The 13,916-nt window shown below is 41.4% G+C and overlaps 1 protein-coding gene across 3 annotated transcripts in view; it reads left to right on the top strand.

The window, feature by feature from the left end:
* Window positions 1-13,916, top strand: part of Slc26a4 (solute carrier family 26 member 4) — a 54,041-nt gene that overhangs the window by 20,142 nt on the left and 19,983 nt on the right. For 2 of the 3 annotated variants that reach the window (XM_052738278.1, XM_052738276.1), the window contains exons 6-11: window positions 1,503-1,655; window positions 1,769-1,851; window positions 7,513-7,660; window positions 9,469-9,582; window positions 13,440-13,517; window positions 13,631-13,726. In XM_052738278.1, the coding sequence (XP_052594238.1) occupies window positions 1,503-1,655; window positions 1,769-1,851; window positions 7,513-7,660; window positions 9,469-9,582; window positions 13,440-13,517; window positions 13,631-13,726 (672 nt within the window). The remainder of the gene's footprint in view (window positions 1-1,502; window positions 1,656-1,768; window positions 1,852-7,512; window positions 7,661-9,468; window positions 9,583-13,439; window positions 13,518-13,630; window positions 13,727-13,916) is intronic. The other variant, XM_052738277.1, reaches the window with a different exon arrangement.

Here is a 13,916-nt window from a genome sequence, read left to right as displayed (position 1 = left end):
TTGGGTTTAATGTAAAAGTGGAAAAGGCTTCCTCCAAATTAAATACCTAAATCCTAGCCGAAACACTTGCTGAGATAAGTTTTGCTTGTAAAAGACCCTCCATCCTTACTCCTGAAGCACTCCAGACAGGCAAGGCTGCTGGCAAAATAAATTGATATTCCTTATATGCCTGACACCAGATTATGATGATAATTATTTACAGTATTTCACTTCTCTGTAAAAACAAACCAAGATACATGTTTTAACTCCTAAGATGCACCATTCCTTTATGTCAAATTAAAACCTAGCTATAAACAGATTTATTCAAAGGAAAGTAGCCACTGGCACGACTTGTCTCATAGAATTGAGAGATGCCTCCTTGAGACATGACTTACCTAAGAGCTGCAACAGAACAAAGATGCCAGTGTTCTGCCTGGGAGTCTCCCTGCTGACTCCCTTGAAGGAGACTCTGGTTTCCAGGGACCTTGTGTTTACAAAACAAAATGAATTTCCTTGAGCTGGCTCTTCTGCCCACTTGGAGAAAATAGATTTTAGTGTTAAGCTAATTTCTAAACAATATATACTTGGTCTATGTACCCATTCAATGGTTTTAATTTACCATAAAGAATTGATCAGTACCACTTGGATTTCCATATGGAACACTTTTGGGGTTTTTTTTGTTGTTATTTTCCACATCATTTAGGTTGGGAGAAGAACATTACTTAGGATGCCAACTGGGACCAAAGAAAATTATCTTGTCAGATGTCAGGTTCAGTAGCCCTCCTGTCTACAAAGATCCCACCTAATAGCATGATACAATCTCCTTAAGACAAAGATTTATTTTTCTGTAAGTTAAGGATAGCATTCCACCGTTTTCCTTGAAAAATTCTCCACTTTATCCTAAAAAATACAGATAAACAAACACAAGAATGTAAAAATCACCTCTCAAAGTTAATCACTATTAGTAACTTTGTATATGTGTGTATATGTTAGAAATTTCATGTTCTTAATGTTCCTTGTATTAGTTGATACATTTTTACAATTTTAATAATAGCTTTATATTATTTATTTATGCATATGTATATTTTAGAAATTTTATGTGCTTAATGGTCCTTGTATTAGCCAATACTCTTTTAAATAATAACTTCATTTATTTGTGTATGTGTACATGTGTGTGTGTACATGTGTGTGTGTACGTGTGTGTGTGTGTGTGTGTGTGTGTGTGTGTGTGTGTGTGTGTGTGTGTTTTCTTTCATGTGTGCAACAGCAAAGGTATGGCGGTCAGAGAACAATTTTCAGGAGTCAGTTTTCTCCTTCATCATATGGATTGTGAGGATGGAACTCATACCATCAGCCTTGTCAGTGATCACCTTAACCCACTGAGTCATCTTGCCAGTCCCATTTTTAAGATTTTTTTTGTCAGTCCCGTTTTTAAGACTCATATGTGCTGTTCATGTGGAAGAATTGCTCTTATGTATATGTCTGTATAGCATATGTCATATACACCCATTTTATCTTTACAGACACTCATTGAGATTTTTCAAAATATCAGTGACACCAACATTGCAGATTTCATTGCTGGGTTACTCACCATCATCATCTGTATGGCTGTTAAGGAATTAAATGATCGATTTAAGCACAAAATTCCAGTCCCTATTCCTATAGAAGTGATCGTGGTAAGTAGAATAAATGGTCAAAAAATTCAGTACTAATTAACACTTGACAAGCAAGGAATTGCCAAGGCCAATGGAGTTGGTTTTATCCATTTTTTTCTTTTCTTTTATTTCAGACAATAATTGCCACTGCCATTTCCTACGGGGCCAACTTGGAAAAAAATTACAATGCTGGCATTGTTAAGTCCATCCCAAGTGGGTGAGTGTGCTGTTCCTCTCAGATAGCGCTAATAAACTAAGGCAGTACTTTGTTAAATGAAACTTTTTATTGCCGGTTTCACTTCACCATTGATAGTCTTACTTTCATGTGATCTTGAAGAAATGCCATGTGCACAAAACATCAGATGAACAGTGCATGTGGAGATCAAGTTCAGGCCAGTTGTTAAAAGCAGACCTTACATGCTCCATTTTCTTTTTTTTTTTTTTTTTTTTTTGGTTTTTTGAGACAGGGTTTCTCTGTGTAGCTTTGCGCCTTTTCCTGGAACTCACTTGGTAGCCCAGGCTGGCCTCGAACTCACAGAGATCCGCCTGGCTCTGCCTCCCGAGTGCTGGGATTAAAGGCGTGCGCCACCACCGCCCGGCTTCCATTTTCTTAAAGTGTGGCAGGACATGTATATTCAGCTAGACTCCTGATTAAAGCATGTATGTATAATTACAGTGTAATGTGAGCATATCACAATTAGCATTGATTACATTATGAACAATTTGTTTAAGGAATCTCAGATGTCTGGCTTAAATTCTCTACAATGTAATCAACCACAGATAAAAATGCTATCTTTCATACCTATAAGTTGTATTATTTTCGTGTAAATTTTATATATATTTAGACATTTTGTGAATTAGAAGAGTAAAAGGCCAAGGTCCTTAATCCTCTATGTCACTGTCAACGGGAAAGTTCTTCTGTAAGACAAGGGTAATTACACAGAGGAAGCTTCAACTCAAGCTTGTGAAATGTCCCTGAGAGGTCTCATAAAAATGCAGAGCAGATGAAGCGGCTCACACTACAGTTAAGAGGAAGCCCACATATTTACCACATCTATAACACTGACTGTAGCATTTGTAAGTAGACTTGGGGTCAATCAATAAACCGTAGTTTCTCTTCCTTCTAATGTGGGTGGGCCCCACATTGTCCTAGCATTTCCATGCTTGTAATGTAAACTCCTCAGTGTTTCCACAGCAAATGATCTCATTTGAGTGAATATCTTACAGTTTTTCTAATAACAATTTAAAGATATTTTTAAAACAACTGGTACATGAAACTTGTATTACATATTGCCCATTCCAGTGTTACAAATGTACCCTTTGGTAACACCTAAATTGTGTGTTACCTTCCTGCTTTCTACCTCAAACCTGTGGATTCAGGCTGTCTGGAGGAGGCCTGGAAACAATTCTTTTTCAAAAGTGTCTCAAGTGATTCTTCTGATCAGGTAAATTTGAGAAATTTTACACTAGAAAACAACATTTAGTTAGTAAAGGTTGTAAAAGACTGGAGGAAACAGTGCTGAAAGTCGCAATGAAACGAGCTGCGGAATTTCCACCCTAAAGACCGAGTTGTTTTGTAGTCACAAATGCTTATGTAGAAATGTGTAAATGCAGATCTCTTTCCTTAGCTTCCCGTATGCACAGACCAGGGATGGACTGCAGCCCAGACCCGTGAATCTCTGCTCCAGTGCTTGCAGTGGGGACTCACTTTTCCTCACATTGAAATTCCTAGCTGCTCCCTTTGCAAGACCTCTAGCTTCCTGCCCTTTGGTTTAGTCATGCTTAGTGCTCTGATTGCTAACTTAGCTTTAGGGGACATTTCATAGTAGTGCCCCATTTGTGGCATTCAGCACTGTCTCCCTAGTACAACATCTACCTTACAGTGGGCTCTCTGAAAACATTGGCTGAGGGAATAAACCCCCTAAGCCATGTCATTACAAATAAGCCACAAGAAAGGTTATGGCTGTTTAATTTGGTGGCCCAGAAACAATTCTAAAGATATTAACACATCTGCAAAGGAAAGGGTGACATGAAAAGATGAGAAACCAGAGTAGGAATGAGAATGCTCTGATGGCTGAGGACATCACCAGAGAAGGAAAAGGAACCTCCTTCCTGCGTGTCCAGTCAGATTGCTACTGGCAGCTTCCTTTTGTCTCTCTGAAGGTTGGGGTGACATTCAGTCCTCAGAACAAGAACAACCTCCCATTACATAGCCCCAAACCGTGACTGTCTTGTCTACTTAAGCTTGTCTCATCTCCCCATTTATCTATTATGTCAGTGACCTCATGAGTAGTCATGTCATTCTCTGAGGTATACTTTAATGCTACTTTTTTGTTGATCAAGTTGTCTATTTAGAGCCATTGAAGACTCTTTGGATTAGCTCCTGTGTCCCACTGTACATATTCCACTATGGAAGGCTATTTGTTTTGATTTGATTTTTAGAGCTTTTCCTTACTTTCTGTACTCTGATACTCAAACACAATCTTAAGAATGTTTTGCTTCAGTACATTTCCATCAAAATATTTCAAATATTTCTGTTTGCTTTGTGGTTCACCAGCTCTTCTGAATGTCTTGGTTTTTGATTGAAGAGACAGTTGTGCTTATCTTTTTGAAACCTAGACACCCATCAGATGACTAAAGTAACCTGTTATATTATTTGCCTGACATTTCTCATTTGTACACAAAATAATACCTCAGATACTTATACTCCTCACTTATCTGTGTGGAAGCACCTACCAAGTGGTAGGCAGTGTCCTGGATGTTCAGTGGGTAGTTCCCAGGCTAGTGAGGACACGGTCATCCTCCAGGAATAAGTGCTGTGGTGGAGCTTGCTATGCATTAGAAGAAAGGTAACTTCTTGATATTTTAAGGATGATATTCATCAGCCAAATAATGGAGGAAATAGTAAGTAAGGCAGGACAGTAATGGGTAAAGGTCATGGGGATGCTTGAATAAAACATGCAGCTGTAACAAAGAAAGTGGCACTTTGGAGGTATAGCAAGGAGTTCATTGCAACTGAAGCATAAAATAAGATAGAGGAGGTGAGAGGTGAGCATCAGCAAAGAAACCACCATGAAAGTTAACTGTTGGAGGGTTTGAAAGCCTGAGAGTGGCCACTTTTGTTAGCACTGTAGACAGTGAATTAAAGCAGCTAAGCAACCAGATGAGGAATCCATTCCAGTAACGTAAGAGATAAGGAGAGTGGTCACAATGATGAAATAGAAACCTTATCAACAGATGGGTGTGAGGTTGAGAGGACTGGTGATCAGCAGGGTGGCTCTGTCCACCTGTCTATTCCTTGTTGGTTAAAAAACACAACCTATCTTTGTCTAGTCAGTGTCTTAGTGTCTCCAGGGATTCACTCACTCCTGGAGCCTTCTCTGTCCCCCCAGTCACAGCCTGCCTCTCTCCTGATGCTGCTGATCCTCATCCTGCAGTTCTTAGTGTGTCCAGTTTTTCACTCATTTCAACATGTGCTTTTCTTCCAGCCTACCTGTCTCCACTGTGTGTGTGTGTGTGTGTGTGTGTGTGTGTGTGTGTGTGTGTGTGTGTGAGAGAGAGAGAGAGAGAGAGAGAGAGAGAGAGAGAGAGAGAGAGAGAGAGAGAGAGAGAGAGAGAGAGAAAGCACATTTGTGCTTTGAATGTCATTCCCTTTACTACCCCAGTTTGTCTCTGCTCTCAGTGACTGGTTCCTCTCTTACCAGTCAGTACCTGATGTGCTCTTTGTCGTATTAATTGCCACTGTTTTCACTTGGTGTCCTTTGCAGTGAACTTGGAAGTGTGGCCCAGGAAAGATAGCATGATAGAATGGAGATGACTGTTTCCTGTGGATTCCTGCCCTTGTTTAGCTGGGTTGGGGAACAATTGCCAAACATGCACAACCAACCTGAAGTGTAACATCCAGTTAGCATGTTTACCACATGTGACCCCCGCTTTGTGTATTATTGGGCCCTTTGGGAAGCACCATTCCCCACACTCATGTCTTCAGGATAAGGATGTATTCATATGCTCCTTTCTCTGTATGACTGGGTCAGACTGGATTGGCTAGGGCTAACAAGCCCATGGGGTGATCGTGTAGTTTAGGAAGTGTTAAGTCAGGTAATAGAATATATTCTTAATTGGGCCGTTAGAAGATGGGCAGATAGAGCCTCCCCTAATTTACTTTGGACAAATGATTGACACCCTTGGAGTCCAACCAGGAAGCAGAAGCAGTGACGAGAATGTGGCAAGCTTAGCTTCTTCCAGCCTAAGCTGAGCACCACTAGTAAAAAGGAGTTACACAATAATATCTCATTAAATTTTATGAGAAGAGGGCATAGGCATCCTATGACAGCCAATGAAACAATTTAGTAGGTTTAAACAATGTGCCCAAAGTCATAAAGTCACTCAATAACTGAAGTCCTTTGACTTCATACCTCACAATTTTTAACCTTAGTAATTAAGGATTGGGTAATATTTGGAGAACACTACAGTCATGGAGGCAGTGAGCATCATGCTATCAAAACTAAAACCTTTTCACAGTTTAGCTTTGATAGAGTCCTAGTGACCTGAAGTAGACTTGACTGGGTCTTGGAAGCATCCTATTAAGTGAGATCTAAGGTCAGATCTAGACTAGCAGGTGGTGAGATACTGAGTCACTCAAGTATAGGTTGTTTCTAACATGCTGACTGTCTATAGCTGGAGTCCATTCTGGAGTCTACACATAGGACAGGAGAAGAGATGAGGGAGAAAAAAAATTAACCCTGCTGGAGGAAAGTCTTCACAACAGCAGAGCCCTGGCAGGTCTTACTACCCAATTGTCCAATCTCCAACATGGACCCACTAAAACTTCAAGCCACTCATTTCTCTCTTCCGGGTTGCAGTTCTCATATCAAAACGAGAGAGACAGGTTCAACAGCACTCTGGAGAGCTCACCAGCTCGAAACATTCTACAGTTTGTCTCTAAAACTTCCATTCCCACTTTATTTAATTACAAGATACACAGGTGGTGGGATTTGTTTTAATGACTGGGGACTTTTGGGATTGCACAATACGGATATTCTAGAAGTAAATGAAGCTCTTCCTCCAAGCTTTTACATTTGGGGACAAATTTCATAATCATGTTTATATGTTTCATTTTTGAATAGTTTATAGAAAAACTTTGGCTTTGTTGAATAGTCTGTGAAAACACAGTGTTTTTTTTTTTTACTGACTGTGGGGGATGATTATAATCATATACATTTAATGTGGGATGAGGGTTTTTTCTGTCTTAAAATTAAGATTTAAATGTCATGGTTCTTTGGAACTTCCTGCTGAGTTCTTTCAGTGTCATATAGCCTTTGTTTCTTCAACAGAATTGACATCTTTTCACACAGACTAAATTTATAACATACCTAGAATCTCTTGTATTGCCAAAGAACCTTGAAGGTGAAATTATGTGAGGAAAAATGTTACATGTGAAGTGGCATGGATGGAGTTGTAGTAAAGAATCCATAGTGACAGATTTATTCATGTCAGAGTATAAAAACAAAACAAAAAATTCTCTCCAACAGCCAGTGAGCTAACACTAACTTCTGGTTAAAAACTAGGAAAGCAGATGCCGGGCGGTGGTGGCGCACGCCTTTAATCCCAGCACTCGGGAGGCAGAGGCAGGCGGATCTTTGTGAGTTCGAGGCCAGCCTGGTCTACAGAGCGAGATCCAGGAACGGCGCAAAGCTATACAGAGAAACCCTGTCTTGAAAAAAAAAAAAAAAAGCAGATGTTCTTATTTATGCATCCCATGTGCTTCTGTTTGCTTGGGTCATGTCCTTGTGTGTGTACCATGTGACTGAGTAGACACAGCATTTGGTAAAGCTGGGAAAAAGCTGTCAAATCTTCACAAGATTTTTTCACTTACTAGGTTCTTGCCTCCTGCACTTCCGTCTGTGGGCCTGTTTTCTGACATGCTGGCTGCATCCTTTTCAATTGCTGTGGTGGCTTATGCTATTGCTGTGTCTGTAGGAAAAGTCTATGCCACCAAGCATGATTATCTCATCGATGGAAACCAGGTATGGTCACCTATTTATTGAGCTGAGTTTATAAGGCTAAAAACAAGTAAAGAAAACACAACTGGGGGAGATTTTGGTATCATCTAAGGAAACTGATGTTTTCTTTCACTGGCCTTTATTGAGTTGATTTCTCTCCTGTACTTGCTAATTAAATTTTTTTTTGAAATATGCATGTAACACAAATTGCTAAACGGTCTTATTAATAAAACACCCAGAGCCAGATATTGGGGTAAAAGCTGAAAGATCAGAGAGGCAGAGAGCAAGCCACTAGTTCTTACCCCTATGAAATCCTCCGCTGAATGAGAGTGAGTTCCTGTTTCCTTACACCTTATATACTTTTCTCTGCCCTGACGTCACTTCCTGGGATTAAAGGCGTGTCTACTTCCCAGTACTGGGATAAAAGGTATGTGCCACCACTGTCTGGCTCTGTTTCCAGTGTGGCCTTGAACTCACAGAGATCCAGACAGATCTCTGCCTCCCAAGTGATAAAATTAAGGGTGTGTGCCACCACTGTCTGGCTTCTATGTCTAATCTAGTGACTGGCTCAGTCCTCTCATCCCCAGATAAGTTTATTAGGGTACACAATATATCACCACATATGCAAACTAAGTCATTCTGCTTCTTAAGAAATAAGCTAAAGTGACATTGTCTTGGTCAGGGTTTCTATTGCTTTGATAAAACATCATGACCAAAAAGCAACCTAAGGAGGAAAGGGTTTTATTTCAGTTTCCAGCTTGCAGTCTACCATCCAGGGAAGTCAGGGCAGGAAGCTGGAGACCGATGCAGAGGCCATAGAGGAGTATGGTTTACTGGTTTGCTCCCCTTGACTTGCTCAGTCTGCTTTCTTATAGCACCCAGGACCACCACCAGCCCTAGGATGTCACTGCTACAGTAAGCTGAGCCCTCCAATTACTCATTAATCAAGAAAATGCCCTACAAGCTGGGCAGTAGTGGTGCACACCTTTAATCACAACTCTTGGGAGGCAGAGGCAAGCAGATCTGTGAGTTCGAGGCCAGCCTTATCTGTCTACAGAGCTAGTTCCAGGATAGCCAAGGCTATACAGAGAAACCTTGTCTAGAAAAAAGAAAGACAGGAAGAAAGGAAGAAAGGAAGAAAGAAAGGAAGAAAGAAAGAAAGAAAGAAAGAAAGAAAGGAAGGAAGGAAGGAAGGAAGGAAGGAAGGAAGGGAAGAAAGAAAGAAAGAAAGAAAGAAAAAGAAAGAAAGAAAGAAAGAAAGAAAGAAAGAAGAGAGAGATGGAGGGAGGGAGGGAAGGAAGGAAGGAAGGAAGGAAGGAAGGAAGAAAGGAAGGAAGGAAGGAAGAAAAAATAAATGCCTTACATGTTTGGCCACAGGCCACTCTGGTGTAGGTATTTTCTCAAATGAGGTTCCTTCTTCCAAAATGACTCTAGCTTGTGTCAAGTTGACATAAAACTAACCAGCATAAGCACTAATTAAAAAATGCTAATTCAGTCAGGTCAAAGACAATATAAAAGTTAACTATTATGCTAGACAAAGAGCTTTTCAAGTGGCCAAGTAACTCTTGGTAATTCATTTCCCTTTTAAATGATTGCTATGTGATTACACATGATGTGTGTGTGCATGTGTGCCACAGACCAGATGTGGAGGTCAGAGGACAACTCTGTGGAGTCAGGTCTCTCTCTTCACCTTGCATGGTTCTGGAACTTGAGCTCACATCACCAGGTTTGCACAGCAGGTACCTGTATCCACCAACCCTCTGATGAACACTTGATGAGGGTCTGGCAAGCATTCTCTTTGCAATAGCACTGTAACCTAGTCTCTCCCTTAGGAATTCATTGCCTTTGGGATAAGCAACGTCTTCTCTGGATTCTTCTCCTGTTTTGTGGCAACCACTGCTCTGTCTCGAACTGCTGTCCAGGAGAGCACTGGGGGAAAGACACAGGTATGCAGTGACAGCGGGTAACACTGGGAGCAAGGAACAGAAAGTGGGTGGCTGAGAGAGGCTTCCACAAGACTGAACAGGACAATTAGCCTTCAAGAGAGAGGGACTTGTGCTGCCTCAACTGGTACAGTTTGGGCCTCATCTCTTTGACTTGCCCAACCCTCATCAAAAACTTCTTTAAAAGCAACATATATAGTCTCCTGAAACTGTGATTGCCAAATCCTAATGTGTCAATGTTCACCTGGCTCATAACTACATTCACCTGGTTAACCAGGGACAGTCACATTCATAAGTAAAGAAGAATGATGCTGTTTATTAGTTTGTTATCTAGGGAGAGCAAGAGCCTGGTTAAAAAACAAACAAACAAACAAACATTTCCCAAAGCTTAGCCTGGTGGCACAGGCCAGTAATTCCAGCTACTTGGGAGTCTGAGGCAGGATTGATCCCAAGTACAAGAAATCTCGGTTTGGGTTATGGAATGAATTTGAGGCCAGCTGGGACAATGATGTGAAACCTTGTCTCAAAAGAAAAAGGGAGAAGAAGGTTGAGGATACAGTTCAGTGTATCTGAATGCTTGCTCTGCATGTCTGAGATCCTGAGTCTCATCCCCAGTACCACTGTGGGAAAATGAAGCTCGTTGCAGCTTTGCAAGTTATAATATATTCTTTTAAATTTATGTGTCTGGGTGTTTTACCTGCACAGATATATGAGCACCACATATACGCAGTGGAAGAGGGGTTGGATGCCCCAGGACTGGAGTTACAGATAGCTGTGAGCCACCTTGTGGGTGCTGAGAGTGGAACCTAGGTTCTTGGGAAGAGCAGCCAGAGCGCCTAACCACTGAGCTCTCTCCAGCCTGAGTTATTGTACTTTCTATTCATATTTCCTTTTCAAAAGTCAGGAATTTCCTCTAGAGGCTTTTAGAGGAACAATTTATTAGACAAGAATTTTTTTACTGTAACATTTTGGCACTCCTTCCTGAGTGATATTTCTGTTCTTGAAGTTCTGAATATGCCTTTAATTTTGCCTCTTAAATATGGCTTTTGGTTGTTGCTTTCACAAGGTAACCAAAAAACCAGCTAATTCTTCCTGAGGCTGGTGAGAAAGCCCAGGAAACACTCTCAGAGTTTGCTTGAAGGTAGACTCAGCTGTACTTCTGTGCAGGCTCAGAAGGCTTTAGCTTCCTGACATAGGAAAGAACATTGTTTAAGGGGAAAAAAAGAAAAAGAAAGAAAGAAAACTCCAAGAGTATAAAAGAGAATAAGCCCAAACTGCTGTAAAAAAAAAAAAGTCTTCAAGGGTTTTGTTAAGGCAGAGACATAAGAATGAAAGCAAATACCAAGAAAGCAATGACTTTCCCAGGGAGAACTGTAAATGTTCTCACAGCACATTTGATGTACCCACAATATGGATGACGTTACCACAATACAGATGATGTCACCATAGTGCAGATGACGTCACGACATATATGTGATGTTCCTCTCCTATTAAAATGGCCTCTCCCAATTTTTTGGCTACATTAAGGTAAAATTTAATTTTATTTCTTAGAGGTTTTTTTTAACCTTTTATTTTAAGCAATAAAGGAACCCAGTATGCACTAAAAAGCAAAAGCAGGGCTCTGCTGTCAAGGGGAAGTGTGTCAGAGCTCAGTTCCAGAGCTGTGCCTGCTGCAGCTGAAGCTGTGAGCAGCTGGAACCCTGCTGCTTGCTGTAATGGTGGGCACTGAAAAGCTCCCCAGGACACATGGTCCCGAGTGGGTGCAGCTGGATCCAAGCTACTCATGGCCATTCTCCTGCTGTTATCTGCCTGCCCCAGTAATAATGTGTAAAGTGACCTCCTTGGCAAAGGGCTCGGGGATAATAGTGTTCTGGTAAGTTAATATCCTCTGCCACACACTGGCCTGTATTATTTTTAGGAGGGAAAGGTGCCAGGAGTTCAGCACTGAAGAAGGAAACAAGCAGAAATGGCTTGATATTTAATTACTGAAAAGTATATAAAGTTCTAGGGTTAAAAGTCTAAGATCGTGGACTGAAATCCAGGGACCTGTGACCAAACAAATGATCAAGTCCTCTTGTGTGGCTTCTCATGCTTTATGCCAAAGCCTCAACTTCAGCATAAATGGAACTACTAGTTATATCCACCTCGAAGGGATGCTGTGAGGATTAAGTACCACAATGGAAAGTCTTAGCACACACTGACTACTAAACGCTGATTAGTCTACACCTTGAGGCATCTGTGACACATGTGCTGGGCCTGGCACCTAAGGAGTACCAAGCATACCGTTGTCGAAGAACAAATAGAAGAATGCGAGTTGGTGGACTTGAACTGTGTCCTATGCATCTGCAGACTGTAGAGAGCTAAACCTTCTTTCCTGTCCTTTCTCTTACCCCTCCCCTGACCTCTGCTGGCTCATAGAAAGGTAATTAATACAAATTACTCCATAGCTCTAATTACCCTTTCCCTTAACAATAATTAACTTGCCAAGAATTGAATCTTCTTAAAGATAGAAAATCTACGTTTTTCCACAAACCAGCCTTATACAGTAAATTCAAATAATTAATCCCTTATAGGTTTTAATATTATGATCAAACTTAGCCTTGGCTCTATAATTAGAGACTTACTATCCTTGGTGAAGGGTGGCCAGTCTCCTACTCAGAGTTGTGCAGATAGTTGTCCCTGTCTCCAAATATACCTTTTACCAATCCCTAGAGCCTATATGTAAGTGGCTCAATAATACAGATCAAGTAACAGAAGGCATGAAGGGAGGAGGGAGGAGTGGAGGGAAGGAAGGGAGGGAAGAGGAGGCTAGCTCCTTAGACAAAAGAGGAAATTGTTCACCATGGTGCTGGGATCCTGGACCATGGAGTCAGAAGATGACAGAAAAAAGAAGTTAGACTTCTGCAAAGTGAGATTTTTATACCTATATAGTCATGATATTGCCCGGGCTGCCCATATATAAACATAAATGACCAGTGTACCAGATGGAGTGAATGCTTTCCTCTTACATGTGCGGTGCCTGCTTTCTTTAGCTAGGACACCATGCACGGGGAGTGCTTGCGCTCAGTTGTCTCTCCCCTTCCTCTCTCTGTCTGCTTCTGGTTCCCTGATCTTTCTCCTTTGTTTCAGAGTCTCTAGTCTTCTCAGCTATGCCCCATGATGTCTCAGCAGAGAATTCACTGACCAAGCCAACTGATCAAACCAGGAATAGGCCCCACCCCCTCAGCCTCTCTCTATTTATGGATCTTAGCAGAACTTTTTTTGTCAGCGAAGGTAAAGATTCCGAGCTTCCTTTACCCTGTGATTGCACCACTGCCTCAGTTAATGTTTGGAACCTGCGCTACAACTGTTAGAGGAGACGTGGTGTGCCAATGTGACGCTGTGAATTTGTAACAAGATGGCTTAATTTATTTTCTCTGGGTTGTTCATGGCAATTATAAGCTACAGGTACAATGTGAGTAACCATTATGGCTGCTGATTCCACAATGCAGAAGAATCTAATGTGCCATAAGGATTCATTCCCAAGAATGTGAGGGTCTCTGTCTCATGGCATGGTAGACACCCAGAAGGTTTCCCTCCTAAATCATACTCATAGGCATCAGCCACTCAAATGAAATTCAAGACAAACTAGCTTTACTTTATCAGGGTTAGTTTTCATATTTTCTTTAATTTCTCAGCAATAGTGGGTGTATATTGCTCTGTTTTTTTTAATTTTGCATGGGCTTAACAAATAATGCTCATATTTCTAAATACTGAGCAGAAAGGGAGGGATGAGGAAGTACTAAATGTGTCTGTGCACAGGTTCCTGTGCACACCTGTGGTGAGCAGGGTGAGCCCACCTCATGGAAAGTGTCTTTCAGGTTGCTGGCATCATCTCAGCTGGGATTGTAATGATTGCCATTGTTGCCCTAGGGAAGCTTCTGGAACCCTTGCAGAAGGTAAAACCCTGCTTTTCTGTGCACCAATTTCTCTTTACTAGACTGTTATTAGGGAAAGAGCGGAAATTAGAGGTCAGCACATGAAAACCTCTGCCTCCACTCTCTCTGTGCAGTCAGTCCTGGCAGCTGTCGTCATTGCCAATCTGAAAGGGATGTTCATGCAGGTGTGTGATGTTCCTTGTCTGTGGAAGCAGAATAAGACTGATGCCGTAAGTGACCTACCATGTCTGTCTTTAAAAGAGCTCAGTCCTGGCTGCTCCTGTCACATCATTATGCCCCGTTTCCGAAGGCTAGCCTGAACTTTCAGAACTCCAGAGCAGAACTGGAGTAGTGTTGGGAAGCCAGAGCCTTGATGTCTTCTATGTGACAGTCCTAGATCTCTGGGACGATTTGTTTCCA

The sequence above is a fragment of the Peromyscus californicus genome, unplaced genomic scaffold, assembly GCF_007827085.1.
Source record: "Peromyscus californicus insignis strain IS unplaced genomic scaffold, ASM782708v3 Scaffold_15__1_contigs__length_86483966, whole genome shotgun sequence".
Lineage (NCBI taxonomy): Eukaryota > Metazoa > Chordata > Mammalia > Rodentia > Cricetidae > Peromyscus > Peromyscus californicus.
This window is presented reverse-complemented; position numbering and strand designations above follow the sequence as displayed.